This window comes from Corylus avellana, chromosome ca5, assembly GCF_901000735.1.
Source record: "Corylus avellana chromosome ca5, CavTom2PMs-1.0".
Classification (NCBI taxonomy): Eukaryota; Viridiplantae; Streptophyta; class Magnoliopsida; order Fagales; family Betulaceae; genus Corylus; species Corylus avellana.
This window is the reverse complement of record NC_081545.1, coordinates 11417466-11444677: the sequence shown is the minus strand read 5'-3', so window position 1 is coordinate 11444677 and position 27212 is coordinate 11417466. Positions and strand designations below refer to the sequence as shown.

At 38.5% G+C, this 27212-nt stretch overlaps 2 protein-coding genes across 4 annotated transcripts; one reads left to right on the top strand and one right to left on the bottom strand.

The window, feature by feature from the left end:
• Positions 1–435: 435 nt before the first annotated feature.
• LOC132182976 (homeobox-DDT domain protein RLT2) lies at positions 436–21560 on the top strand. 3 transcript variants are annotated; one of them, XM_059596356.1, is made up of 18 exons: positions 445–1208; positions 1335–1778; positions 2474–2556; positions 8979–9404; positions 9483–9572; positions 9650–9814; positions 9994–10216; positions 11920–12020; positions 12688–12774; positions 12885–13037; positions 13182–13337; positions 14914–15123; positions 15207–15902; positions 16003–16563; positions 16948–17580; positions 17750–17854; positions 18991–19239; positions 20520–21560. In XM_059596356.1, exons 1-18 carry the CDS (start codon positions 1094–1096, stop codon positions 21360–21362), a joined length of 5340 nt encoding a protein of 1779 aa, XP_059452339.1. In that variant the 5' UTR covers positions 445–1093; the 3' UTR covers positions 21363–21560. The 3 variants fall into 3 exon arrangements, with proteins under 3 accessions (XP_059452340.1, XP_059452339.1, XP_059452338.1); XM_059596355.1 differs by having other exon boundaries at positions 2471–2556; XM_059596357.1 differs by lacking the exons at positions 18991–19239; positions 20520–21560 and adding an exon at positions 18589–18983 and having other exon boundaries at positions 436–1208; positions 2471–2556.
• A 1137-nt stretch (positions 21561–22697) lies between these two features.
• LOC132182348 (uncharacterized) lies at positions 22698–26725 on the bottom strand. The gene is made up of 3 exons (XM_059595571.1): positions 26302–26725; positions 25482–25924; positions 22698–23475 (listed from the first exon to the last, which is right to left on the bottom strand). The coding sequence occupies exons 1-3, from the start codon at positions 26464–26466 to the stop codon at positions 23031–23033; spliced, it is 1053 nt and encodes a 350-aa protein (XP_059451554.1). The 5' UTR covers positions 26467–26725; the 3' UTR covers positions 22698–23030.
• Positions 26726–27212: the final 487 nt, after the last annotated feature.

The following is a 27212-nucleotide window of genomic DNA, read 5'->3' as shown; positions in this document are numbered from 1 at the left end:
ACATATTCATTTAAAAAAAATAAGTAATATAAATTTATTTATTTATTGAATAGACAACATCATTTGAAAAAAATATTGGAATGTCTAGTATTATTCTTTTAAATATGGGCAAAATTTATGAAAATTTAAAAATTAAATACTAAAAAAGGTTTTCACGAGTCGCGAACATTCCAAAAACACTGTAATATCCCAAACAAAATCCATGACAGTGACACTCACCAGAATGCACGCGCCATAAAAACCCTCTCACGGGTGGATGCATGGATCATCCATACACTTTCACGACAGCTTCGGCTATCGTACAAAGCCTCGGAGCTCTGAAAGCGATAGAAGTGTATATATATATATATATATATAAAAAATCGCAACAAGATCCAACGCCAACTCCAGCAACCCCCCAAAAAAAAAAAAAAAAAAAAAAAACTCGAAAGAAAGAGAAAGAAAAACTCACCACACAATCCCACAAAACCCATTCGTGAATCAATCGCTTCTCTCTCTCTCTCTCTCAAATTTCAAAAGGCATCTGACAAATACGTTCAACCCTTTTAAAACCTCAATTTATTATTCTCTTTCTCTCTCTCTCTTTCTTTCTTTAACAATTATATTATTTCGAAAAAACAATAAACCCCCCGAAAAAGAAAAGAAAAATGGGTGCGATTAGAGAGAGAAAGACTGTTCGTTCGTTTGTTCGTAGTAGTTTGTTTAAAATCAAAAATCCCCAATCCCTTTCTTTTCTTTTCTTTTCATCATTTTTATTTATTTTCTTCTTCCTTCCCTTTTCTTTTCTTTTACTGCTTCTACTATTATTATATTTATTATTATTATTATTATTATTATTATTATTGCTATGTTTTGGTGTTCCCCAAATCTCACCGCACATCTCAATCACGCTCTTCGGTTCTTGATCTTAATAATCTCTTTTGAGAGAGGGGTTTTTGGGGAGAGAGAAACAGCAGCATGCTCTGAATCTATGCTCGCTTTTTCCTGCTTTTAGAGCGAGAAAGTGGATTTTTGCTTTCCTCTACTTCTGAGGGGGATTTTGTTGTTGTTTTTAGGGTTTTTTTTGGGGTTTGTATGAGCTTGATCTTCGGTAATGGAGGCTGCTGGTTCGGAGGGAGAGAAGAAGAAGCCGCCGGAGGGGGAGAACAAGACGAAGCGGAAAATGAAGACAGCTTCGCAGTTGGAGATTCTGGAGAAGACCTATGCCGGTTTTTTTTTGAGCTTTTTAATGAGTTGTTTTTTTTTTTTGAGCTAGTGATTTTTTCATTTGTGTGAATTTTTATTTTTATTTTGTTAATTTAGTGTGAATGTTGTGGAATTTTGGTTTGGTTCAGAGGAGGCCTACCCGTCGGAGGCGTTGCGGGCTGAGCTGTCGGTGAAATTAGGGCTCTCGGATCGGCAATTGCAGATGTGGTTCTGTCATAGGCGGTTGAAGGACCGGAAGGGGCCGCCGGGGAAGAGGCAGCCCAAGGACTCTTCGGTTGGAGAGGAAATGGTGGTGGGAGAGGTGGGAAGTGAGCGCGCGTTGGGGTCAGCTTCGGCTTTAAGTCCGTTTGTGGAGTCGCGGCGAGTTGTTGGGCGGCCCGGGGTTGCGGTTGCGAGGATTGGAAGTGATGTGGCGGCAATGAGTAGGTACTATGAGCCACAACAATCTATAGCAGAGCTTCGAGCGATTGCCTTTGTGGAGGCGCAGTTGGGGGAGCCGCTGAGGGAGGATGGGCCCATTCTTGGGATGGAGTTTGATCCCTTGCCACCGGATGCATTTGGGGCGCCAATAGGTAAAGTTGGATTTTTGGGTTTTGGTTTTGTTACTGTACCTTTAATTGCTAGCATTGCTGGAAGAACATGAATGCAGTTTTTTTACTGGGAAAATATAATGCAAGTTACTTATATTACTAGTTTATTGATCTAAGCTAATGATACCAGTTGAGGTTAATTATGAGATTTTCTGAAGATGCAATCTTGATGGGATTATTTCTAGGTGTTAGGATCGTTATACTTACAGGAATAGTTTAGAAATTGCTACCTGCTAGAGTTCCTCATTGTAGGAATTCAATGCTTTCATAAGCTATTTCTGGCTTAGGAGAGAGAAGGCATAGATTGCAAGGTTAAATTTCGTTACTCATGACTACTTTCTGGCATAGGAGAGGGTGGGCATGGAAAATATGCATCCTTTTTGTTCAATGCTGCAAAGCCATTTTTTTTTCTTCAACATGCATCAACTCAAAAAGGGAACACATAGGATTTGATGTAAGAGGTTTTGTATTTCTTATGACATGCTCCTTGTGTCGCATCATGTGTTAAGTCTTAAAATCCTTTTCTTATATTCTTATACTAGACTTGAAGTATGCTCTTTTAAAGTTCTGCATAGAAGAGTAATGATTCAATTTGATTCAATTCTTACAACTTTTTAAGTGATAAAGATACTCTAAAATGGTTGCACCCTGCTAACCATTTTAAATCATTTTAGTAGTGGCGACAGTGGGGCAGCAGAAGCAGTCTGGACGGCCATTTGAACCGGAGCTATATGAGCGACCTGATGCTAAATCAATCAAGGTTAGACTGTTCATTCGAGTAGTGCATGGCTGTGATTAATGCCTTTGATATTTACATCCTTGACTACCTTGTTGGGTGTTCCATGCAGAGTTAACATATCATGCTGCTGCTATAGACCTGAATAATTCATTGCTAGCCCAAACTTGCATTAAAGAATTATGTTAAGATAAAAAATTGATTTACCCAAGTTCAAGTGTATGGTTGTTTTCAATTATATAAACTATACCACTTGTGGTATTTTAGTAATTAAGTGTCAGTACCGATTCCAATAGTATAGGCTCTGTTTGGCAAAGTTTTGCTAAGCTCTTTTTTTTTTTAAACACGGAAAAGCACCTTTGAAACAGGTGTTATTCAAATGAATTTTCAGATGTGGCCTCCATCACTAACACTCTTAAAAATAACCACAAAATACTTTTTAGAAAACTTTCTCTACCTTTATGTAAGAATGTTTTGAAAACACACGCTCACCTTTTCAAATGTGGAGGCTGACCTTGTTACTTGTAAAATGAAATTAGACAAAAATTGGAGGCTATCCCTTCACGAAGGTGGGTCCCCCTTTCCACCTTCGGTCCATGCCCACATAGGGTGGCGGAGGGGTATAACTTCACATCATCACCTCCCTCTGCAATAGTGGAGATCCATCCCTGCAGAGGGTGGAACTCCATCCCCATCACGGGTGGACACCATAGCGGGTTGGTGGGGGTGGAGACCCGTCACCCCTAACATGTTGTCCACAGGGGGGTGTGGGGGACACTCCCCATGCCTTCGGGAGAGGCATGAAGGGGATGGGTCTCCACCCCACTGCCTTCCTCAGTAGGGTGAATCTCCACCCTTGTAGAGAGTGGTGTCCGCTAGTAGGCCCAATTTTTTTTTTTTGGTTATGTTTCTTTTATGATTTGAAAACTTATCAGAACACCTTTTAGTTTTTGGCTTTTTAGAAACAATTTTTTAGTTATTAAAACTAATTTTCAGATGCGACTCCCGCATACAGCAATTTTTCAGACGTGATTCCCGCATACAGCAATTTTTCAGATGTGGTCCCCATAGACGACAATTTTCAATTTTTAGTTCTTCAAAACACAAAACTGAAAACATTTTTTTAAAAAAAACTTTACCATGCAAGCCCGTAGTTTTTGCCATCATATGTTTGTCTACTATATAAAATTAAAGAAAGAATAACAACTTAGGTGTGAAGGCTGTGTGCAAAGGTTGCAATATTGAGCACTAAAAGTAGAAGCCAAAAAAAAAAAAAAAACTTTAGTGGTACCTGCCAAACAGTTTTTTTTTTTAATTTTTATTTTATTTTATATTTATTTTTAATTTTTTCTTAAGTTAAAAAAATAGTTAGTATTACAGTAAAAGAAAAAAGTTCTAAAATGTTTCTCTCTTAAAAAAGTTGCCAAATTGTTTTTATTTGTTTTTTATAAGTAAACGTACATTCATTAAAAAGCGCAAATTTGCACCCCAAGTACATAAGAAATATACAAGAGCGAAGCCTAGCAAGTAGCGGAGAAGAGATCTGAAAGCATTAAAATTTTAAAAACTACAATACGAGGCATCAACCTAAAGAAAGAGGTTCTTAAAGAATAAATCCTTTAATTCAACGAAAGTCCTGACGTCCTTGCAAGGGCCACGTCATGTAGTGCTAAGGGACCGGGGTGTTACAAACTCTCTCTTTTAAACTCCTGACGTCCTTGTACGGGCCATATCATGTAGTGCTTTAGTACCACATAGCCTAGCATTACTAGGTAGTTCTGATACCATTTGTAACAACCCAAAGAAAAGCATTAGCCACATATGCGTTATGACCCCAAAAGAATTAGTTATAAGCAAATTGACCCGTTTATGCCAAACTCTAACCTTATAACTATGTGTCGGGTTCGTGTCGGATTCGCGGGTTATATCATAAATTGCTAGCCCTACTTGGTATTTGGTGCGACCAAGCATTGCTGCCTTATATGACCACTGCGCCTCCCCCAACCTTTGCTCTTGCTCCTTGTATGCTGGAAAATGAGCCTCTCTCTTAGTCAAAGCAAACCCATGAGGGGGTCTCCTCGCAAGAGTGACGTCATGGCCATCACCAACCGGAGGCTGAGAAGACCCAAAGCCAAGCCAAGCCAACCTTTCCTTTTCATGACCCTCTAGAATGGTGATGGAGCCGTGTTTCCCTCCTTCGCCATATTCGTTGATGACAAAAAAAGGGCCACTTTTGTTTGCTCTTCTTTGAACAAAGAAAACTTTCAAGCCTACTTTGTTATTCTTCAAAAATTCCTTGGACACCTCTGTGTTAAGCACCTCCTTCATAGCAGCCAACAACTTTACCGAGGGAAACATAACACATATAACCCTTGCTCCTTATAAAGATACGTAAAACATGGATTTGTACTTCCAGAGCAAACTTGAAAGATTTTGGTTGAACATAAAACCATCTGGACAGACCCATTGTAACACACCAAACAGAAAAACAACACGAACACCATTGCCTGAGAAGCCAACAACTACGCACTTTGAGTCGCAAAACTATCAGCAAGCACCACAGACAAGACGAGAACATCACCCTGATAAACCAAGAGGCCACCCAAGACCTAAGATGCTAAAGAAGAAAGAGACGAGAGAAAGAAATGGCGACACGCTTGCATGCGCCATCATCATTTAATCTTAATTGTCTTGAGACTTTCTTTGAAACAATTCTCTACTCCTTCCACTCTTAAGAATATTTGCCTTACTGTTGAGGTGAGGTTGTAATAAATTTGATAGATCTGTGATATTTATTGTTCCACATGTAAATTTTACTTTATTGTTTCCACCCTGTTGTGTCAGATAGTTATAAGTCACACCAGCAGTACTTTAATGTGGGTTTTGGTTATTGAATTAGTTTTCAACATACATACATGAGATTGAGAATGTGTAAATGAAACTTTTGTTCTTCTCTATTGTAGAGTTCACATATATATGACAAATATGGCTTGGACCCTCACAAATTCTTTAATTTCTAAAAGTTAAGCAATTTCCTGCTTGGATAAGAATCGAAAATGTGTACAATTTATGTTATTAGGTTACCATGTCCTAGGTGCCGCCATCTACTATTATTTTGTAGGAGCTGTCTTTTTATAGAAGTTAGTTCTTGAATCGCTAAGACAAATCTTTTTTTTTTTGATAAGTAAGTAACTGACTTTATTAAAAGCGTAAGACGCTCCAAAGTACACTGGAAGTATTCAAGGAGGATCACATAACTAGAAAAAGAAAAACGTACAAGGAAATCATCATAGTTGATCGAAACTGGGAAAACAAACGCTACAGTCCAAAGATACAGAGTATGGAAACAATAGGATAAAATGTCCTCAAAAGACCTCTCCTCATCCTCGAAGCACCTATTATTTCTCTCTCTCTCCATAGACACCAAAAAAAGCAAGTAGGCACCATCTTCCAGACTGCAGCACTTCCCCCCTTCCTGCGGACCACCAACAGGCTAGCAACTCGAAAACCCGACTAGGCATCACCCATGATAACCCAAAATGGCCAAAAAAGGCACTCCACAAAGCAGACGCCACCTCACAATGAAGAAGAAGATGATCCACCGTCTCCTCACTCTTTTTGCACATTCAACATCTGTTTACCACAATCACATTTCGCTTTCTGAGGTTATCTAAGGTCAGAATTTTCCCCCAAGCTGCCGACCACGCAAAAAACGCTGCCCTTGGAGGAGCCTGTGTTCGCCACACACTCTTCCAGGGGAACCTCCTCCCTTCCGAGCATGCCAAGGAGAGAAAGAGAGACTTGACCTTTAACGTACCTCTTTTGGAAGAGTTCCACCATAATCTATCTTCCGACCCTCTTCTCACTCTAGTAGAATGTAACACCTGGGAGAAGGAGGCAAAGGCATCCACCTCCCAATCATGAGCCTCTCTCAAAAAACTCACATTCCACTGGTTGGACCCACCTAACATCTCCACGTTATCCGCAACTGAGGCATCCTTCGCACAAGCAATACTATAAAGGATTGGGAACGCTATCTTGAGAGCTGAATCTCCACACTACCAATCATGCCAAAAGCTAATCCTAGACCCATCCCCCACTTCAAATCTCGTAAAGCCTTTGAAAGTTTCCCACCCTTTCCTAATATTCTTCCATAACCCTACCCCAAACGATCCTCCAGGCTCAACAGAACACCACCCTCCCCATAAACTTCCAAACTTCGCATCTACCACAACTCTCCACCAAGCATCTCTATCCGACCCATAATGCCACAACCATTTCCCTAGAAGAGCGCGGTTGAAGACCAATAAGTTCTTAATCCCCAACCCTCCTTCCTTGATCGGAGTGCAAACCTGCGACCACTTCACCAAGTGGTATTTGAACTCTTCGCCTATCCCTCCCCAAAGAAAATTGCGCTGAAGCTTCTCAATACGCTTAGCAACACTCACCGGAATAGGAAAAAGAGACAAGTAATAAGTGGGCAAGTTAGTAAGAGTGCTCTTGATAAGGGTGACCCTACCCCCTTTCGATAAATACAACCTTTTCCAGCTGGCCAACTGATATTCAATCTTCTCGATCACTCGATCCCAAATATGCTTGGACTAATAAGAGCCTCCCAATGGGAGACTAAAGTACTTCACTGGCAAAGTAGCTGCCTCACACCCTAAAATACCGGCTAACGAATCCACTTGCTCCACATTCCCCACTGGAAAAAGCATTGATTTAGCCAAATTAACTTTCAACCCCGGAAGCATCTTCAAACAACAAAAACAAACTCCGCAAGTAACGTAATTGGGCATGCCTAGCATTGCAGAAAATCAAGGTGTCATCGGCAAATAAAAGATGAGAGACTGTAGTGTTGCCGACTTTGAATCCTTCGAACAGCCCCCTATGAACTGCCGCCGAAATCATCCTATTCAAAACCTTTATCACAAACACAAACAGCAAAGGAGAGAGTGGATCCCCTTGCCTCAAACCCTTAGAGCTGCTAAAAAAACCTTTAGGAGACCCATTTACTAGAATCGAGAACCGCACTGAGGAAATGCAATGTTGAATCCAAGAACACCATACCCCTCCAAAACCACACCTCCTTAGCAAGTACATCAAGAAGCCCCAATTCATATGATCGTAAGCTTTTTCCAAGTCCATTTTGCAAATGACCCCTGGCTCCCCAGATCTCAGCCTACTACCAAGGCATTCATTAGCAATCAAGATGGGATCTAGAATCTGCCTACCTTTGATGAAAGCATTTTGCGACTTGGAGATGATCTTGTCCAACACAACCTTTAATCTGTTTGCTAAAACCTTGCCAATAATTTTGTACATACCTCCCACAAGACTAATCGGGCGGAAATCTTTGAGGTTGACGGCACCGGGAATCTTCGGAATAAGCGAAATGAAAGAGGCGTTGAGGCTCTTTACAAACATCCCGCCAGCATGGAAAGCACTGAAGACCCTCATAATGTCCTCCCTCACCACTTCCCAACAAGCTTGGAAGAACGCCATAGAAAACCCATCGTGGCCCGATGCCTTATTGCCATTCATCTTAAACACTACCTTTCTAACCTCTTCCTCTTCAAAATCCCTTTCCAACCAGCTGGCCGCTCCCTCTGAAATGGAATCCAAAGAGATACCATCTACCAAAGGCCTCCAACTGTGTTGTTCAGCAAAGAGCTTTTGGTAGAAATCAACAATGTGCTCACTAATCTCATCTTGATTTGAAGAAAGATTATCCTCAATCATAAGGGACTCTATCGAGTTATATCTTCTGTTAGAGTTGGCTATGGAATGAAAGAATTTAGTGCACTTGTCCCCTTCCTTTAATCAAAACACCCTAGATTTCTGTCTCCAACTAATCTCTTCCATAAGAGTGCACTTCTCTAATTCTCGAACAACCTCGGCCTTCCTCGCTAACTCCTCCTCGATCAAAGCCCTACAAATCTGTGGAGCAAAATAAGAAAAAAGAAAAAAAATAGTTATATGGCTTGAGAGGACGCATGCGTAATTTTTACTAATGTGTCAAGGAACCTTGAGTTTGTCAGGGTTATAATCCAAATTTCTGATGTACGCACAATGTACGCTGCCACTTCAGAATAATTTCTTTGTTTCTTTTGAAAAATTCTATCTAAACTCTGAAGTGTTTGTCTTGTGGTTCTGGATGTATTGGTTGCATCTTTTGTTGTGGGCTCTGCTACTTCCCTTTTATTCACTTATCTTTTTACTATTTTCCACTCTTTTCTATTCATTACTCTATTTTTTCACGTATCTGAGGTTCTCTCTTTCTCTGTGTAGAACGTTTCTGCTGTACCTTTGTTTTCCTTTGACGTTTGTCTTTTGAACATGCTTATTTTCCAAGGTGGATCATCCTTTTGTTTCTTTATTTACTATGTCTCTTTAACCTAAAAAAAAGAAAAAAAGCCATATATATTCACATGGTTCGTCCTCAGGGTGCTGGCAGGGCTCTCCATGAATACCAGTTTCTTCCTGAGCAGCCAACTGTCAGAACTGATGCATACGAGAGAGTTGCCCAATCTTACCACTATGGTTCACCTGCTGATGGTCCAAATTCGAGGACTTCATCATTATCATCTGGGCGCTCATTCATGCATGGGAATGAACAAGTACCTTCTGGATATGGTTTTCAAGGTCAGGTGCCTGGTCTAAATCTTTTGCCTCAACAAGGCATGCAGGCTCACCTCTTGCCCTCTGTTTCGGTAGAGAATGACACTGTTGCACGAAAGAACACCTTTGCAAACATTAGAGATTCTCATTTTGGTGCTCACCCAATAACTCGAATGGAAAATCCGTTCATATCGCCTGACAGGAGGGTCACCCTGGAAGAGGATGTTTCACGGATGGAGAGGAAGCGCAAGGTATCTCGCACTATGAAGCATTTCATTCTTTTCAACTAATGATCAGCAGTTAATGCAATTGTTATTCTCCTCCTGCAGAGTGAGGAAGCAAGAATAGCACGGGAAGTTGAAGCCCATGAGAAAAGGATTCGGAAAGAGCTTGAAAAGCAAGATATTTTGAGGCGTAAGGTGTGGCGCATACTGTTCCTAAATTTTGTCTGTAAACCTTATTTGTTGTAAACTAATATATTTTTCTTTTGCATTAGAGAGAAGAGCAAATGAGGAAAGAGATGGAGAAGCATGATCGTGAAAGGAAGAAGGAAGAAGAAAGGCTGTTGCGAGAAAAGCAACGAGAGGAGGAAAGATACCAAAGGGAGCAAAGGCGTGAACTGGAGCGGAGGGAGAAGTTTTTGCAGAAGGAGTCAGTAAGAGTAAGTTCAAGAATCTTACGTTATAGCTGCTTCCTTATAACTTAACATGTGAGGATAATTTATAATTATGTTCGTAACAGATTGAAGAACTTTTTTTTTGTTTTTTTTTTAAAAAAGGAGTTGTTATAATGTTGGTTCATGTACTCACTTGTAAAAAAAATGTTTGTTCATGTACTCAGGCTGAGAAGTTGAGACAAAAAGAAGAACTTCGCAGGGAAAAGGAGGTAGCAAGGCTTAAAGCTGCTAATGAGAGAGCTATTGCTCGTAGAATTGCAAAAGAATCAATGGAACTCATTGAGGATGAACGCCTGGAACTCATGGAGTTAGCCACCTCCTGCAAGGGGTTGCCCTCAATAGTCTCTCTTGACTATGAAACTTTGCAAGATCTCGAGTTATATAGAGGTAGACTTTGACATCCCTTATATTCTGTTCAAGTTTTTAGTGCTATGTATTTTATGGGACAAATCTGCAGATTTTGGCATTGAATCATGCATCAGGAACTTAATAAGACTCCTTTGAGCTTAAGTTTGAGATATAAAAGTTAATTCTTAGGGTTTTGGTTGAGCAACACTGTATAGAAGTAATGGTCTTGTGATGCTTTTCCAGTTTTCTCTCTCTAAATTCTGAATGAGTTTATGCCTGTAAATTTACTTTTCATGGAGAAAGCATTTTTTGTGAACCACTTGTTTCGTAAAAAAAAGGTGTATAACTTGTTCTGTTGATAGAAGTTACATTTTGAGGAGAATTTTGACCAGAACAATATTTCATTGTCTTGAAAACCTGAAAGAAACATACTTAGATGATGATAACTTATCCCGAGAATAAGAGATGATGATATAAATAAAAATAGTACTGATTTGGGCATACTGGTGTCTGGACAACCCATCCATCCTCTTAGTTAGATTGGAGTGTTGAATTTAAAAGTAGTTATTATTATGCTTTGACAATTTTTGTGACCTGAGTTGAATAATCACGATATTTTTCTGGGTGAAAAAAAAAATAGATGAAGTTATTCATATTAGTATGAACTCTCATCCTTTACATGGAGGTCTAAAATTATTTTTTATTTTGTCTATTCTACAATATAAAAGTTTGACTAGTTCGATAATTATTAGTTTTATTAATTGGATTTGGCTTAGGTGCAGGGGCGGAACCGGGATTTTAGATGGGAGGGGACATTAGGGCTAGGTATTGGTTAAATCAGTGTTGGCAGACCCGTTTTTGCCTACTGAACCAACCAAGTCGGTTAGTTAACCGACTTTATAGCGATATATATATTAATTTCGACAATTTTGGTTAATTCGGTAAAGTTGGTTAATTGTCTGTCAGTTAAGTTGGTTAACTTTTATGAGCCAAATCTCTTTTTGGGCCAAATGGGTTGTTTTTGGGCCAAGCCTATTTTTATGGGCCAAATCCCAAATGGGTTGTTTTTGGGCCCAAATGTTTTTTAGGGCTAAACAAGTGTTTATTGGCCATGTTTATAAGCACCTTTAACATATTCATTATCTTAGATTATTACAAAGTGTCATTAATATAGATAAAATTAAATGAGAACTGGTTAGTATTGCTAGGACGCTGCCCTATCATACCTTGGCGGTTATGTTTTCGGTTAAGTTGGTTAAGTTGTTTTCAGTTCGGTTACCAATGTCGGTATAAATTTTTATTTTGACTACCAGAAGTTGGTAGGCGGTTCGGTGACGGTCGATAGGTGGTCGGTAGGCGGTAATTGGATATTTTGCCCACAGGACATAACTAAAAAAAGAACATATTTTAGGGTAAAAAATTAATTTTGGAGGGTTGAAGTCATAAAGAAACATAAAATTTAGAGGGAATTTTATGTGGCTCTTGTATTTATCCAAGAGACAAATATGGTCAGAACATCAAAAATTGGATATAGTTAGAATAATTGCACCATTGCACTTGGTCATATTGTCAACTTCCTTATCATGTAAATTCTTTTGTTAGTATGCAACCTTGCATTAATATTTCTGTTTTGCTACTCAGTTGCTTAACTTCAATATTGACTACCTGAATCTTATATTTTTGGCATGATATGTATAGTTGAATTTTGATCTTTGGAGCAGCTAACATTGTGCGTGTTTTAGATATGCGGACTGTTTTCCCACCCAAACCTGTCCAATTGAAAAGGCCTTTTACTGTACAACCTTGGTGCGACTCGGAGGAAAGCGTAGGGAATCTTCTTATGGTGAGTCTTAGCAAATGTATTTTCTCAGGTTTCTTCTACTCAGCTTTTCCTGGTATGAATATGAAGTCCATTTGAGACTGGAATGTTTCAGGAAAATATATCTAAATTAGAAGGCTTATTCTCTTTGTATACATGTAAAATCAGGGACCCAATTGTAAATGTATTTTAAATGCTTATTTATTTATTTTTTTTGTGAGGGGGGTGGGGGGTGTTTGATCATGCTTGAGGCTGTACGGCTACAAAAAAATTGAAGGAGAGTTGTATGGAGAAGTTTATTCTCCATGCCCCTTTGATTGTCCATTTCGTTTTGTCATGTTTTGGCCAATTTCAGAATTATCAGTTACCCTTTGCTTTGTCCTGTCATATGCACCTTAATTCGTATCTTGTCACCAGCATGGTGCTCTGCTTATGTTTAGCCAGTATCAAACCTCCTTTTGTTATGCAATAGAAATTTGAATTTAAATTGTTATTGATGTTATTTTATTTATATAGCATTACCCCTATTGGTAACTTAAAAAAAAAAAAAAAAAGCATCATCAAGGAGGTGAATTCTTGTGCTGAAATCCTGATTATTTTAGCAGCTTGTCAGTCTAGCATCTATATCCCTGCTTATACAAAATATTTTTTCATCTTTTCAGATGTACTGAATTGTGACATATGTTTTTAGGTTTGGAGGTTCTTAATTACTTTTGCTGATGTTCTTGGACTTTGGCCGTTTACTTTGGATGAGTTCATCCAAGCTTTTCATGACTACGTAAGTAAAGATCTGCGTGCTTGTGTGTTGCAAGTATTTTTTGTGATAGGATTCTATGTTGTTTTGTTCTTATTGGCATTCAAAGCATCCCTTGGTCTCTGGCATCCTAGGATTCGAGGCTGTTGGGTGAGATACATGTTTCTCTTCTGAGATCTGTCATAAAAGATATTGAAGATGTTGCCAGGACACCCTCTACCGGGCTGGGAGCAATTCAAAATAGTGCTGCGAATCCTGGAGGTGGGCATCCGCAGATTGTTGAAGGGGTAAGTTATTGAGTAGTGGCTGTAACTTGTGCAATTTTGTTCTTCTTTTTTTTTTTTGTTTTTTGTTCCGTCTCTTCTTTTGTTTCCATCAAAATTCTTAGATATCTTGTAATTTTTTTTCTTCAAAATGGCATTCTTTATCAGGCATATGCTTGGGGTTTTGATATACGTAACTGGCAGCTCCACTTAAATCCCTTGACATGGCCGGAAATTTTGCGGCAATTTGCTCTATCAGCAGGTTTTGGGCCACAACTGAAGAGAAGGAATATTGAACAGACTTATAATCGTGATGACAATGAGGTGACATCCATTCAGCACTTGTATCAGTGTAAAAGCTGGCTACTTTTTGTTGTGTCATTTCTTCCAACAAGTGATTAACTTTCTGATGCTTGTGTTATGGATGGCTTGATTGCTGTATGTCATAATTTAGTAATCTTGTTATTGAATGCATTTGACAAAGATAGCTCTTCTACATTTTAAGATTTTTAGCTCCAGGTGTTTGATTATTTAACTTTTCTTTGTGCTAAAGCCTATCTATTAAGAATGCCATGCTGAATTTGTGAATGGTCAAATTTTCTATGCTTTTACTTGGGGTGCAGCTTGGTTTAGGTCATGCTGGTTCAGCCTAAAACCCAGAATAGATGTGACTTGGTCTTTTTTTTTCCCCTCTTTAATGAACCAAGTCGCATTCGACACCTAGCCACTTTGTGGTTTGTTTTGAGTTGGTAGAAAGTTTTCTGATGATCATATGCCTTTTCTTTCTTTTTCTTTTTTTCTTTCTGAATATTGTTGATTCTTTTTTAATGTTGAATATCAAATATTTGTTGGCGCCCCGATTGAACAGCTTCATGTTCTGAATCCCTAAACTTCCCTCAGAAGTGGGAGAGCAAACCTTGCACTTACTAATTAGGTGATATTTGAATTCTTCACCTATCCCACCCCATAAGAATCTTTTCAACAACACAACCCCAAATAAACTTGGCCTTGTAACAGACCCCAACAGAAGACCAAGATAGTTGATCAATGATGATGGTTTTGTGCAAAATTTAAGCACTATTAGTCAACTTTTGTGATCGCTTCTATATTCAGATTCCCCACACCTAAATTTGATGTATGTGGATTACTTAAATTTTGATTGCTTTGTATTCAGAACTCTCTTTTTTAGGCATGGTGCTTCAATGCTAAAAATTGATCCTAGTGGTTACTACTCTCTCTCTCTCTCTCTTGTTTTTTGACCAATTTCCAGTTGGCTAAACTTATTACTTTGACTGGTGGTGTTGTATCTAGATGCTGCATTTTAGAGGTGTTTTAAAGAGTAATGCTAGGGACTATCTTTTTATCCTCTTTTAATTCTCCTACACTTGATGTGGCTTTCAAAATCACCATTGGATCAAAATTCAAGTATGATTCATCTAAAATTTAATGGTGATTTTAAAAGCCACATCAACTTTAGGAGGATAAAAAGATGGTCCTTAGCATTACTCTATTTTAAAGCCTTTTTTTCCCTAATTCATGTTAAATGTACAACCGAGTATTAATGATTTTTGGTGTTATGTGTTCACATTGACATTGTTTTCCTTTAAAGACATGTTAATAAAGTTTCAAGAAGATTGAGGAAACTATGTCAGTAATTGGTATGAATTATGAGAGATACTGGTTCATAAACCTGTGATTGTTGAAAAATATATTTCTAATCTAGAAATAATTACATGCATATATCAGCTTAGTGTTGAGTTCTTTCCTTTTTTCCTTTGGATGAAGTGCCTGAAGAGATCCGGATATGTTCATTTAACTCTTTCCATTTTACTTATCAAAAAAAAAAAAAGAAAACTCTTTCCAGTTTGTTTTACAATTTTATTCCCCTGGTGCAATGCAGGGTAATGATGGTGAAGATGTAATTTCTAATTTGCGCAATGGAGCAGCTGTTGAAAATGCTGTTGCTATAATGCAAGAGAGGGGTTTTTCTAATCCACGCAGATCTAGGCATCGATTGACACCTGGAACTGTCAAATTTGCAGCATTTCATGTTCTTTCTCTTGAGGGAAGTATGGGCCTTACCATATTAGAGGTTGCAGAAAAGATTCAGGTAACTCTAGTTTGGTGATTGTATGAGCTCTGTTTATGTGTATTTAACTAATTCGTTTATTAGCTTATCTATTTTGTTATTAGAAATCTGGGCTTCGGGATCTCACTACAAGCAAGACACCCGAAGCTTCTATTGCTGCTGCCTTATCTAGGGATTCAAAACTTTTTGAGAGGACAGCCCCATCAACATATTGTGTACGTCCTCCCTATCGGAAGGATCCGGCTGATGCTGAGGCAATACTTTCTGCAGCCAGGGAAAGAATCCGGATATTTAAAAGCGGGATTGTGGATGGAGAAGATGCTGATGATGCTGAAAGAGATGGAGATTCTGAAAGTGATGTAGGAGAGGATCCTGAGGTTGATGATTTAGGTGCTGAAATAAATCCAAATAAAGAAGACCACAATTCCGAAGAAGCTATCAAATTCAGTGCAACTCCTGTGGGAAGTGGTAAGGGAAGTGATGATTTTATGGAAACTCCACAAGTTGGTCTCGGGAATGTTGATGAAGGTTTGTCTCCAATGCAGTCTAGAGTGATAAATGAGGATAAAGATACTGGTTCTCTTATTGCACAGTCTATTGATGTCTCTGGAATCGGCAATAGTGTGGCCATTGTTAATCAAGAAGATACAGATATTGATGAAAGCAATCCTGGTGAACCTTGGGTTCAGGGACTTATGGAAGGAGAGTACTCTGATCTGAGTGTTGAGGAGCGCCTTAATGCACTCATTGCTTTAATTGGTGTTGCAATTGAAGGAAACTCAATTCGCGTTGTCCTTGAGGTATCATTTCCTCAATTTTTTTTTTTTTTTTTTTTTAAAAAAAAAATTAATTTGTTGAATTGCTTTTGATTGTCTGATCTGAAATGAGAATGGTTTTCAGGAACGATTAGAAGCAGCAAATGCTCTAAAAAAGCAAATGTGGGCAGAAGCACAACTTGATAAACGCCGTATGAAAGAAGAATTTGTAATGAAGATGCATTTTTCACCATTTACGGGGAACAAGACGGAACATAACCTTACAATTTCTTTGGCAGAGGGTAGGCAAAGTCCATTTCCTACAGGCAATGACAAAAACAATGAGACGTCTGTGGCCCCTGCCGTCCAGCAAGAACAGTTAAATGATTTACAGAATGACCAAAATTACCTTAGCCGTTTGCCCTCTGAAGATAACCTGCAAATGCAAGATTACTCTGCTGGTGCAGAGAATCTTCCATATCAGCAAGCAGCGTATATCGCTGAAAGGTCACGCTCGCAGCTAAAATCTTACATTGGGCATAAGGCAGAAGAGATGTGTGTGTATAGATCACTGCCTCTTGGTCAGGATCGTAGACGTAATCGATACTGGCAATTCATTACATCTTCTTCTCGAAATGATCCGGGCTGTGGCAGGATCTTTGTTGAATTGCATGATGGATGTTGGAGGCTTATTGATTCTGAAGAGGTACTTTTCTCTTTGGCGAGCCATTATATGCTTTAGCAGTCTCTATAAGATTATTACACTGTAATGCATGCATCTATTTTTTATATGAATTTTTTGTGCTTTTTATTTTTGTTTGTGTAGTAGCAGCTGTTCTACATTCTCCTTGCCCTTTTGTATTTGATGGCAGTAGACGCAAGAGATGTTTGCTACTTTAGGATCTTCGGTGCTAAAACACCGCATTTTTGCCATGTGCAGTATTTGATGGGTGTTTAATATTTTATTTTATCTTCTTCTAGTGCTACTTATCCTGAAACATTGACCAGTTAATTTTTCTAAGATTGCCTACGCATGCATATTCCATATTGCCCATGCTGGTTTTCATCAGTTTCTACCATCTACATGCAGGGTTTTGATGCTCTGTTGTCATCTTTAGATGTACGTGGGGTTAGAGAATCTCATTTGCACACGATGTTGCAAAAGATCGAGATGTCCTTCAAGGAATCTGTTAGGAGGAATATGCATTGTGCTAACATGAGGAGACATAATGGAGACTCTGTCAAAACAGAAGCCATTGAAATGCCTCCTGGCCCTGATTGCAGCATAGGTACTGATAGCCCTAGAAGTACTGTGTGTGTCTCTGATTCTGATATGTCAGAGACCTCAACATCTTTTGCAATTGAGCTTGGAAGAAATGAAGGTGAAAAAAATGATGCATTGAAGAGATATCAGGATTTTGAAAAATGGATGTGGAAAGAATGCTTTAATTCCTCAGTATTATGTGCAATGAAGTATGGGAAAAAAAGGTGTACACAGTTGCTGGGTACATGTGATTACTGTCATGATATTTATTCTTTTGAAGACAACCACTGTCCTTCCTGCCATAAGACATACAGTTCATCTGGGAGCAGCTTAAATTTTTCTGAACATGTGTCTCAATGTGAAGAGAAACCGAAGGTGGGTCCTCATTGTACTTGGTGTGGTTCACTCTCAGCTCCTGTCCAGATACGATTACTTAAGTTGCTGTTAGCTTTGGTTGAGGTATGCCTGCAGTTTATACGCTTGTATATATTTTTCAAGTTATTAGAGTTTCAGTTTATAACAGAAATATTGTATTTTGAATGGCCGTTTGCGAACTTTGTTGGCTGATTATTACTTTTTTTTTTTAAATGTTCATGCAGCTTATATTGTCTTGATTCTGACTTGGCAGGTTTCTCTTCCACCAGAAGCTCTTCAACCTCTTTGGACTGACAGTCATCGAAAATCATGGGGCATGAAATTGCACTCCTTATCATTGGCTGAAGACCTTCTTCAGGTTATAAGTTAGCCTTGTTCGAAGGGATATGCATTAGAGCTTCCAAACATCATTCTCGTTATATTTGCTTGTGATTTCAAATTTCTTCATTTTCTTGTCCATTCCTGGAGTATGAGAGTTAATGATACTGTAACTAGTTAGTGGGCCTTTTCATTAATAAATGGATACTGATATTAGAAACCACATGATATCTTATAATGTGGGTTCCAAATTCCATTTACATGTCTCTCCGGGAAAACAGGAGTGAATTTAGGATGCAATAAGAGGGTTTGAAAATTTGGGAACACCTGTGGCAGCCATGGGAGAAAGGTGAAGTTGCTCTCTTTAGAGTGATTTTCAGTTTTGCCAATTTAGAGTTTTTCTTGTGTGGGGGGCTTATGTGCAACATCAGATTAGGACAAGTCATAAGGTTTCAAAGATCGTGTTTTAAGGAGTCTAGGGTTAAAACACTTTTGATTTGTGTTTTTATTTTAGACATTATGGTTATTTTTGTAATGAGGGACAGATCTGTAATTTTATGCAACTCCTACGAATTTACCCTTTCCTTTGTATGCTTGAAACCCTAAAACCCCAGCCTTCAAATCCTTCACCGGCTTCTGCTAGTAAATTCCAACCATTTTGTTCACTTTTCCAAGCATTCTCTGCTATTGAATCCTATATTTGTTTACCCTGGATGGCATTCGCCAGCCTAAATTCACAATTTTTTAAAACCTTAAAGCTTACCACAACCACAGGCACATGGGTTTCCCAAAACCTGTCCTACATCAGCATGGAAATGCAAAAGTTGCAAAGGGGAAATTTGAAATGGTCGACCAAGTATGCTGGATGCCTGTACACCCACTGATATTGGAAATTGGAAAGACACCAGAATCAATGGGAGGTGATGCCACTGGGAACAGAAGTTTAAATACTTATTATGGCAAGTTTTTGCTCTCTGGTTTATTGACGGCTTTTCGATGTTGCCTTTTCATGGTCATTCGAAATGATTTTCATCAGCGAATAGTTCGATCACTTATCAAAAAGTAAAGGAAAATGGAAGCACGTGTTGAAAACAGTGTCTTAGCTGTGTTTCTCATTTGTAGGTGTACTTTTGGAGAACTTACCAAGTAGTAGAATGTGTTTGTGTTCTTTTGCAGATTATGACATCATTGGAAGGTGCCATAAAGAGGGACTATTTGTCTTCAAACTTTGAGAGCACCAGTGAGCTGTTGGATTACTCTAACCCTTCAGGACGTTCATTTGGTTCTGAAACAGTTCCTGCACTTCCATGGATACCACATACAACTGCTGCTGTGGCTCTAAGGTTCATGGAATTCGACTCATCAATCTCATATATTCTGCAGCAGAAGGTGGACTCTCAGAAGGACAAGGGTTCTTGGGTTATAGTGAGTATTCTTTTCATGTTACTACTGAATTATGTCAAATGGAGAAAATAAATAAATTCAAATAAAGAAGGGTTACATGCCTTCACCAGTAGCTTTCACTTCAGCACTAGGTTTCATATCTTGATAAAGGAAGTTTGTAAAGCAACAATTCTAGTAGGCTGGAGAGGCTTTATCTCCCGCTGGATGGATGGTTTAAGGGCAAAGAGTAGGGAAAGAGTCAGTATGGAGGTTAAAAAAAGAAAGATCACTCTTTGTTTTCAAGTGTGTCATGTTGTAAAAGATCTGTCGGCGCAAAGTGGAAATTGGAACACATTACCTATATAATAGAAATCGTTCTTTTGACTTAGTAGCTCAATCCTACCTAAATACAAAGGTCAAACTTGACATGCAGTACAGTGGTTTTAATTAGACAAATTTTGTCTGGAAAGGAATAGCATGGACATTTATGCAAGTGTGTACCTGTGTAGGTGTGTGCATGCGTGTGTGAATGTCTTCCTATTCTACCATTTCTTAAATCCCCGTGTGTGTGTGTGTGTGGATTTGTTATGTGCTACAGTGGTAAAGGTACCAACTGGTGAATTGTCATATAGTGGCTAATATTTTAAGATTTTTACATGGACAATAAGTGAAGTTTGAAGGAGATTTTTTCCCATCTCTTTGCTGTCTCTCTCTCTCTCTCTCTCCCCCCTCCCTTCAAAGTATTAACATGTGTTGAGGATTCTAGATATTAGTACCTCTTCGATAAAAGAAAGTAGGAATATGGAATATGAAGTGTGAGTTACTTGTTAAAGAGTGAAAGGTTTGTAAACATGTGAGTATTCAGTTCTAGAGTAAACTGTATATCTATAAAGATTTAATCTTATATTTAAGGAGGTGCCAATTTATTGTGGCTGAAAGCATGGTGAGCTGAGGCATATGGTCCTAGCCGCCTCACAGGCACATCGGTCTCGGGGAATATGATTCTTTGGGCCATGCCTTGGAGGTGCATTTTGGGCACACTTTCCAAATATGTCTTGGTCTTGACACAGTTTGTGCCGCTTACAATGGAAGTATCTGAACATAGATTTCTGGCATGTGTTAAACGGGTGGAATGCTATACTCCAAGTCCAACTAAATGTCAGAGATGCAGGGCAACATTTGTGGCTTGATAACATAAGTTACCAGTAGTTCTGACCTCCCGAGGCTGACTGCTCCTTTTGGTTAAATTTGTGCTTTGATTGATTAATGTTCTTATTAACAAATATACACCTGACGTTCTTTTTTTATTTTTTATTTTTCAGAAGCTTCCATCAAAATATGCCATCGGCAAGAATTCAAAAGATGATGGTACAGCTCATGCACCATATAAAGATGAACATCTTAAGGAAGAGAACTGGGTTGATTCAACTATTGGACTTACTAGCTCTGGTCGTGGACGAGGGGGTCGTGGAAGGGCCCGTGGTCGTACTCGTGGTGGAAGATCAGAAAGAAGGGTCATTCGTTCCAGAGCTGAATCTCGCAAAAAAAGTGCAACCACTAACAGTGACAGATTTGGGCAGATACTGGGATGGAAAGGGCGACCACGTGGACGAGGAGGGCGTGGGCGAGGTCGTCGGAGCATTAGAAGCAGGCAGAGATCTGCAAAGGTGGTTATAGTTGATAGAGAAAAAGAGAGTCCCAAAGAGATCATCCTTGAGAAATCACCAAGTGACTTGGTCAGGGAAGAGTGGAGTGGGGATGAAAACATGCGGTTGCAAGTGGAGGACGGTGGAAATACTAGCAGTTCCGAAAGATCGGATTACGACGATGAAAATGGTCTGGCAACAGGAGATGAGTTTGATGATAATGTGATGGATGAGTATGCCCCTCCCTATAATGGCAGGCCTGATAACTTGCTGCAGAGTACCTATTATAACGTAGATGTAGAAGAAGAAGAAGAAGAAGATGATGATGATGAAGAAGATGATGGTGGTGGTGATGACAATGAAGGGGATGCGGAAGATGTGCAAGGGGATGTTGATATGGAGGAATATATAAATGGAGACTCAGATGAGGAGGGAGACGGGTATGGAGATGGAGGCGGAGAGCCGAAAGTTGGCCAAGATGAAGCTGCAAGATATACATCCTCAGATTACAGCGAGTGAAGAAATGACGACATTGTTATTGTATAAGAGACGTTTCATCATTGTTTTGCCTTCTTTTTTATCTGTAAATGGTGCAGAACCATCCCTGTAATCCAACACTTTCTATAAAGGTGCAAAGCACATTTACTGAAATTGAATATGAATGGATATCTCTCTACCTTTGAGCTATGGCCCTCTCTGTAGTAAGGTAGAGGGTGACGTCGTGGATTCAAGCCCCACCGGTTCTTCTGTAATTTACCAATCGAAAAAGGTTAAAAAAGAATATATATATATATATATATATATATAATGGACATATTTTTCACTCCCCCATGTGGTCGGTTTTCATCATTCTAATAGACGATGTAAAGACATGTTTAATCTCTGAAACATCGTCGAATTTTTCATATTCATCCTTTGAAAATTCTGTCTTCCAAATTAATCCAGTTGTTCAAATGGACCTTTTCGGAAATCGCTTGATTCATTTGGAACAATAAAATTTTTTAGGGATGAACTTGAAACTCGGTTGATTTTTCCAAAATATAAATATACTTCAACCTGAAGCTACGAGGAAAAAGACAATTTTTTTTTGAAAAAAATAATAATAAAATAAAATGAAGATTAAAAAAAAAAAAAAAAAAAAAAGCCCTATAGCTGAGGCTCTTAAAAGTTCACAATCACGATCTCCCATATGAATACTGAGCATCTCCGGCAGAGTAGCTAAAAGGTTCATAATAGTTAAATTTAGCTATTATTAGCTAAATTGTCTTCCGCAGAATAGCTAAAATGGACATTTTGCTACAGTGAGTAGGAACTTCTTGCTATTCACTTAGCACGCTAGATCATTTATTTAATATTTTCTTACTCCCTTCTCTCTCCTCTCTCTCTCTCTCTCTCTCTCTCGCTCCCTCCCATCCTTGCCTTCTCCGTCAAATTCGTTAACCCAGCACCGTCCTCTCTAAATTTTTCTTCTCATTGCAACTCGACATCCCTCTCTCCCAGCAAACCAAAACCTCACAATATCCATTATGTGAGAAGTGCAAAAGCAAATAGAAAACCAACCTAATACATTCCTCTGAGCCAAATACATAAACCCAAAACAAATGCAAAAATCGTATGTGCTCCAGTCCAAAATGAAGAGATCTTGTGCCTGCAGGATTAGCCCTTCCACTGCCGATTTGTATGTGTTTGATGGGGCTGTTAGCTTGGGTTAGAGGAAGAGGGGGAGAGAGACGAAAGACTGGTGCGGTGGTGGGGCTGTTTAGCTTGGGTGAGAGGGAGAGAGAGAGATAAACAAAACAAAAGAATAAAAGAATTTACAAAAAATAATATTTAAATAGTAGAAGAAACAATCTATTGGAGTATATCTAAATTAAGCAATAGCTAAAATGAAAATTTGTCCTTTTTCACTAGCTATTCTAGCTAATATTGCTAGAGATGCTCTATATTCAGCAGAGCTCCACAAAAGCCAGAAGACATCGGCAAGAAAGCTGTTCTATTTAAAACTATTGAAAAGACGACACCAATCTATGTGTTGATAACATCACCAATATGTCAATCCTCGACCCTTAATCAATAATGAAAAAAAAAAAAAAAAAATCAAAACTATCATATTAGTTTACCAAAAATACAAAACTATATATATATTCACAGAAGTACTTGCTCCGTTCAGTGTTGAGTAGTACTTGCTCACTGACACTGACCCAGTAGTTTCCTGACTCCAGCTTTCTGCTCCCCCGTAAGCCTAGTTGGGAACTTGATGTTGAATTTGATTCGCAAGTTCCCTCTTTTTGTAGGGTCCTTTTGGATTGGCATCCCTTCCCCAGGAACAACTTCCTCATAGTTTGGATGAATCACATTAGTAATTAGGATGGTTAACTTTCTGCCGTCTATGGTAGTCAGGTGAACTGTGTAACCATTGAGGGCATCAGCCAAGGATATGTTTTGCGTGACGATCAAGTCGTTTCCGTCTCGAGTGAACACGCTATGGGGTTTCTCGTCAATGATGAACACAAGATCTGCAGGTATAACATTTGGCTGCTCATTCCCTTTCTCTGGAAAGGTGATCTTTGTGCCCTTTTTCCAACCAGGCTTTATGTTTATGGTAAGAATCTCCTCCACTTTCATTGTCTTGCTGCAAAAAACACAGAATGAGTGAGAAAATATGCATGACGTCAAGCAATTTCCATGGAGTAATGATAAATAACTACACCCTCATCTCACTAAATCTAATGTGACGGTGCTCATTAGCTCTTGGATTAGTCTTACTAAAAAAATAAATAAATTAAGGGCCGATAAGAACGGTCAATAACTAGGCAATCAACTCCATATCTTGTCAGCATTAACTGGTTTTACTCTGCCTGAAGATACTATACTAGATGAATTCAGGAAGTCATGAAAAGCATGGTTGTTTAGTATTCCCATTCCTATAAAATGCCAAGTAATAAGGATAATACCAATTATCTAAAATGAAAACTCATTAAAACATGTTTAAAATTGAATATCATAATCTTGAAACATTTATTTTATTTGCAGCCAAAAAGCAATTAATTATGTCTAGATCACATCACCGCCACAAAGAGCAATTCTCCAGTAGTTCTTCATAAACCAGCTCAAGTGGCAGTTGCTAGTTCAAGGTTCTGTTATGCAAATATCGACTTCATGAAGAAAGCATTTCTACAGTATCATACCATATAAACACCAAGAACAAGAAATACATGATGCGTTTGTACTACACTATTCATAATAACCTTTTTTTTTTGGGGGGGGGGGGGACTTTTTCGAGCCAAATGTTAAGGGAATCTTTCCTTCAACTTCTAAGTGAAATCCCACACTGTGACTAAACTAAACAATGACTTATAGGCAGACAAAGACCATACAACAAGTAAGATATTTATAAAAATAAGCAATTTTTCCTCATCATTACCAAGACTAAACGACCTAAAGATAAATTTCCCAGGCAGGAAATTTATAAAATTGTGTTTCCCAAAACCCTCCTAATATAGCGGAATAGGGTCCTCTCCAATTCAAATGAAACGGAGATTTGAAATGGAGAGGAGCCGGTTTTTTATTTTAAGAGGGGCAAAATTGTCATTTCATTTTTTTTTTGGACAATTTTGCCTCTATTGAATAAGGAACCGGCTCCTCTCCATTTCATTAATGGAGAGGACCCTTCTCCTAATATAGCCTTTCTGGTTTTATGTCCATTTAAGACCCTAAACTGGTCACGCATTTCTAACATTTCTGTGTTAGAATAACAGATAATCTTATTTATAAGTAATTCAATCTCATTGGAAAAGGCAGAGGAACGCAAGCTAAGTACACATGAAGTATAGAAGAGAAACCCCCTATTAGGAAGAAAAAGAAGAACAAAGGTCCGTAAGGCATATATTACATCTACACAAGCATTCTATTAAAAATGTTATTATACCTTGATCTGTTTACATAAAATGATCTAAACATGACCTTGCAAAACTTGTTCCAACAACCCTGCTTTAATAGGTCACAACAGGTAAAGGCCCCTTTATACTTCAAAAGGAAGAAACTATTTCCAATTATCAGCCAATTAAAAGCAAAACAACTCTAATCACAAAAAACAAAAACAAAAAACAAAACAATTCCTTAATTTGAACAAACTTAGATACCTATCACTCAGGTTAATGTATGAAAACTACTCTCTAAGCCAAATCAAGTAGAAGTTATCAACTCAAAAGTGCAAATCCACTTCTTCCCCCAAAGTGACATATTCCATTACAATCCAAATGCAAAGAAGCAAACTTTCAAATTGCAAAATGAATAATACTATTTAGCAGATAACTATGACTGTCATACAATTGGAATGCCACGGGAATGACGTGGCAGTAAAATCAAACTTTGAATCAGCAAGAGCTTGTAAAAAAATAAAAATCAATGGCTAATTTTCATTGTCCTGTTATCCCAATTGTATGACAACCTTTCTCTTGCAAATGCAAGTGGAGTCTTTTTGATCAAACCAGCAAAACCAATTAATTACAAGGAATCAGAACAAGGCAATCACTCAATTTGATCAAACAACTAATACCCACAAACCAAATTCGCAACCACGAGTGAAGAATCAAAATTTGAGCAAAGTTAAATAATCAATTAAGAAAAATTACTCACCCACTGATGTCAGCAATTTCTCTAGAGATCTTCATCTTCTTGGTAGCCCCCTTATATAACTCTTCAAGACTACAAGGCAACCTGTTCTCGATAGGAGGAGCTTTCCTAGGAGCACCTTGGTTCATAGACCCTCCCCCTCCTCCTCCTTCCCCAAAAGATGCAAATATATCATCACCAAAAATCCCACTTGAGAATCTTGACCCTCTCATGCCTCCACCACCACCTCCCATGCCTCCAAACGGGCTCGAATTTCCAAAGAACTCGGCGAAAATGTCGTCCGCGCTTCGAGGATTGAATCGAAACGTCGTCGGCCCATCACCAGTCGAAAAGTACGAAGCTCCACCAGGGCCAGCAGCAGCACCACCGGGCGGTGGCACCTGACCCTTTAGGCCCTCTTCTCCATACTGATCATATACTGCTCTCTTCTGGGGATCACTGAGAACCTGCAAGAACTCCCATCAAGAATTAACAAAAACCCAGTAACTTCTGCACAAACTCTGATCATGGGTGGTCTTAAACTTCAAATATTGAGAGAGTAAAATTGCAATATCCACATGTCAAAAGAAGAAAATCGCACAGAGAAACAGAGATTCCAAATTCCCAACACAAATTAAACAAAACCAAAACTTTTCAGGATCTCAGACATGAAATATATAAATATGACAAACAAAGCTAAAAACCCAACAAAACCCAGAAATCCAATATGATGGGTAATCCTAAAAACCAGAAAGAATTTGTGTAGAAGTAACACATCACACATGTTCTGGTGGAACACACAATAAGAAAACGTAAGCTAATGGATAAGGAAAAGCACAAGTACCTCATAGGCTTCAGAGATCTGTTTGAATTTGGCTTCGGCTTCTTTCTTGTTGTTGAGATTCTTATCAGGGTGCCACTTCATCGCAAGCTTCCTGTAGGCCTTCTTCAAATCCTCATCGTTGGCATTCCTATCGACCTGCAATATCTTGTAGTAGTCCACCCCCATATTTTGTTCCACTTCCCTCTTTCTCTTCCTCACTTTCACTTATCCTTTCAATATTCCAAGTTCAGAAAGGCCAAAGCTTTCTTTCAATTGGCTTCGGTTTTTGCTTGAAGTTGTGCTTTGATGTTGACGATGACAGCGTAGCTGTGAGGCTGAGTATAAGGAAGCGGTGTGGTGTTGCGTCACGTGTGAAGGAAGTGCTGCGAATGACAGTCGATACATAGTTCTGATGGTTTGAGAATCCTGTAGAAAGTTCCAGAACTTGCCATGCGGTTCTTTCTGGACGAGATTTTTTCATATTTATCAATAAGGCAACACAATCTATATATGATATAAAATAAAATAAAATACAGGTGAATAACAATAAAATCGTTAAAATTAAAAGTACCAAAACAAAAAAACGCTTATGAGAAATGCTAAGGGTTAATAAATTTTTTATATTTAGCTAATATTTCTTTACAATCAATTATTGAATTTGTAAACTTATGTAGATCTCACATAAGGCAATTGTGGACCCTATAAATATAACCGTTGATTATAAGGGAATATCATAATATGAGCAAAATATGAAAAACTTATTGACCTCTAGCATTTCTCTTTATTTATTATATAGGTCGGACAATGGTTTTGAATTTTGAAAGTGAATTTTGGTTTTTGTTTAGGGTTAAATATTAAATACCCCATGGGGTTTCATAACTTTATTTTTTTTCTCCTAAGGTTTCATTTTTATTACAGGAAGTCCATGTAAT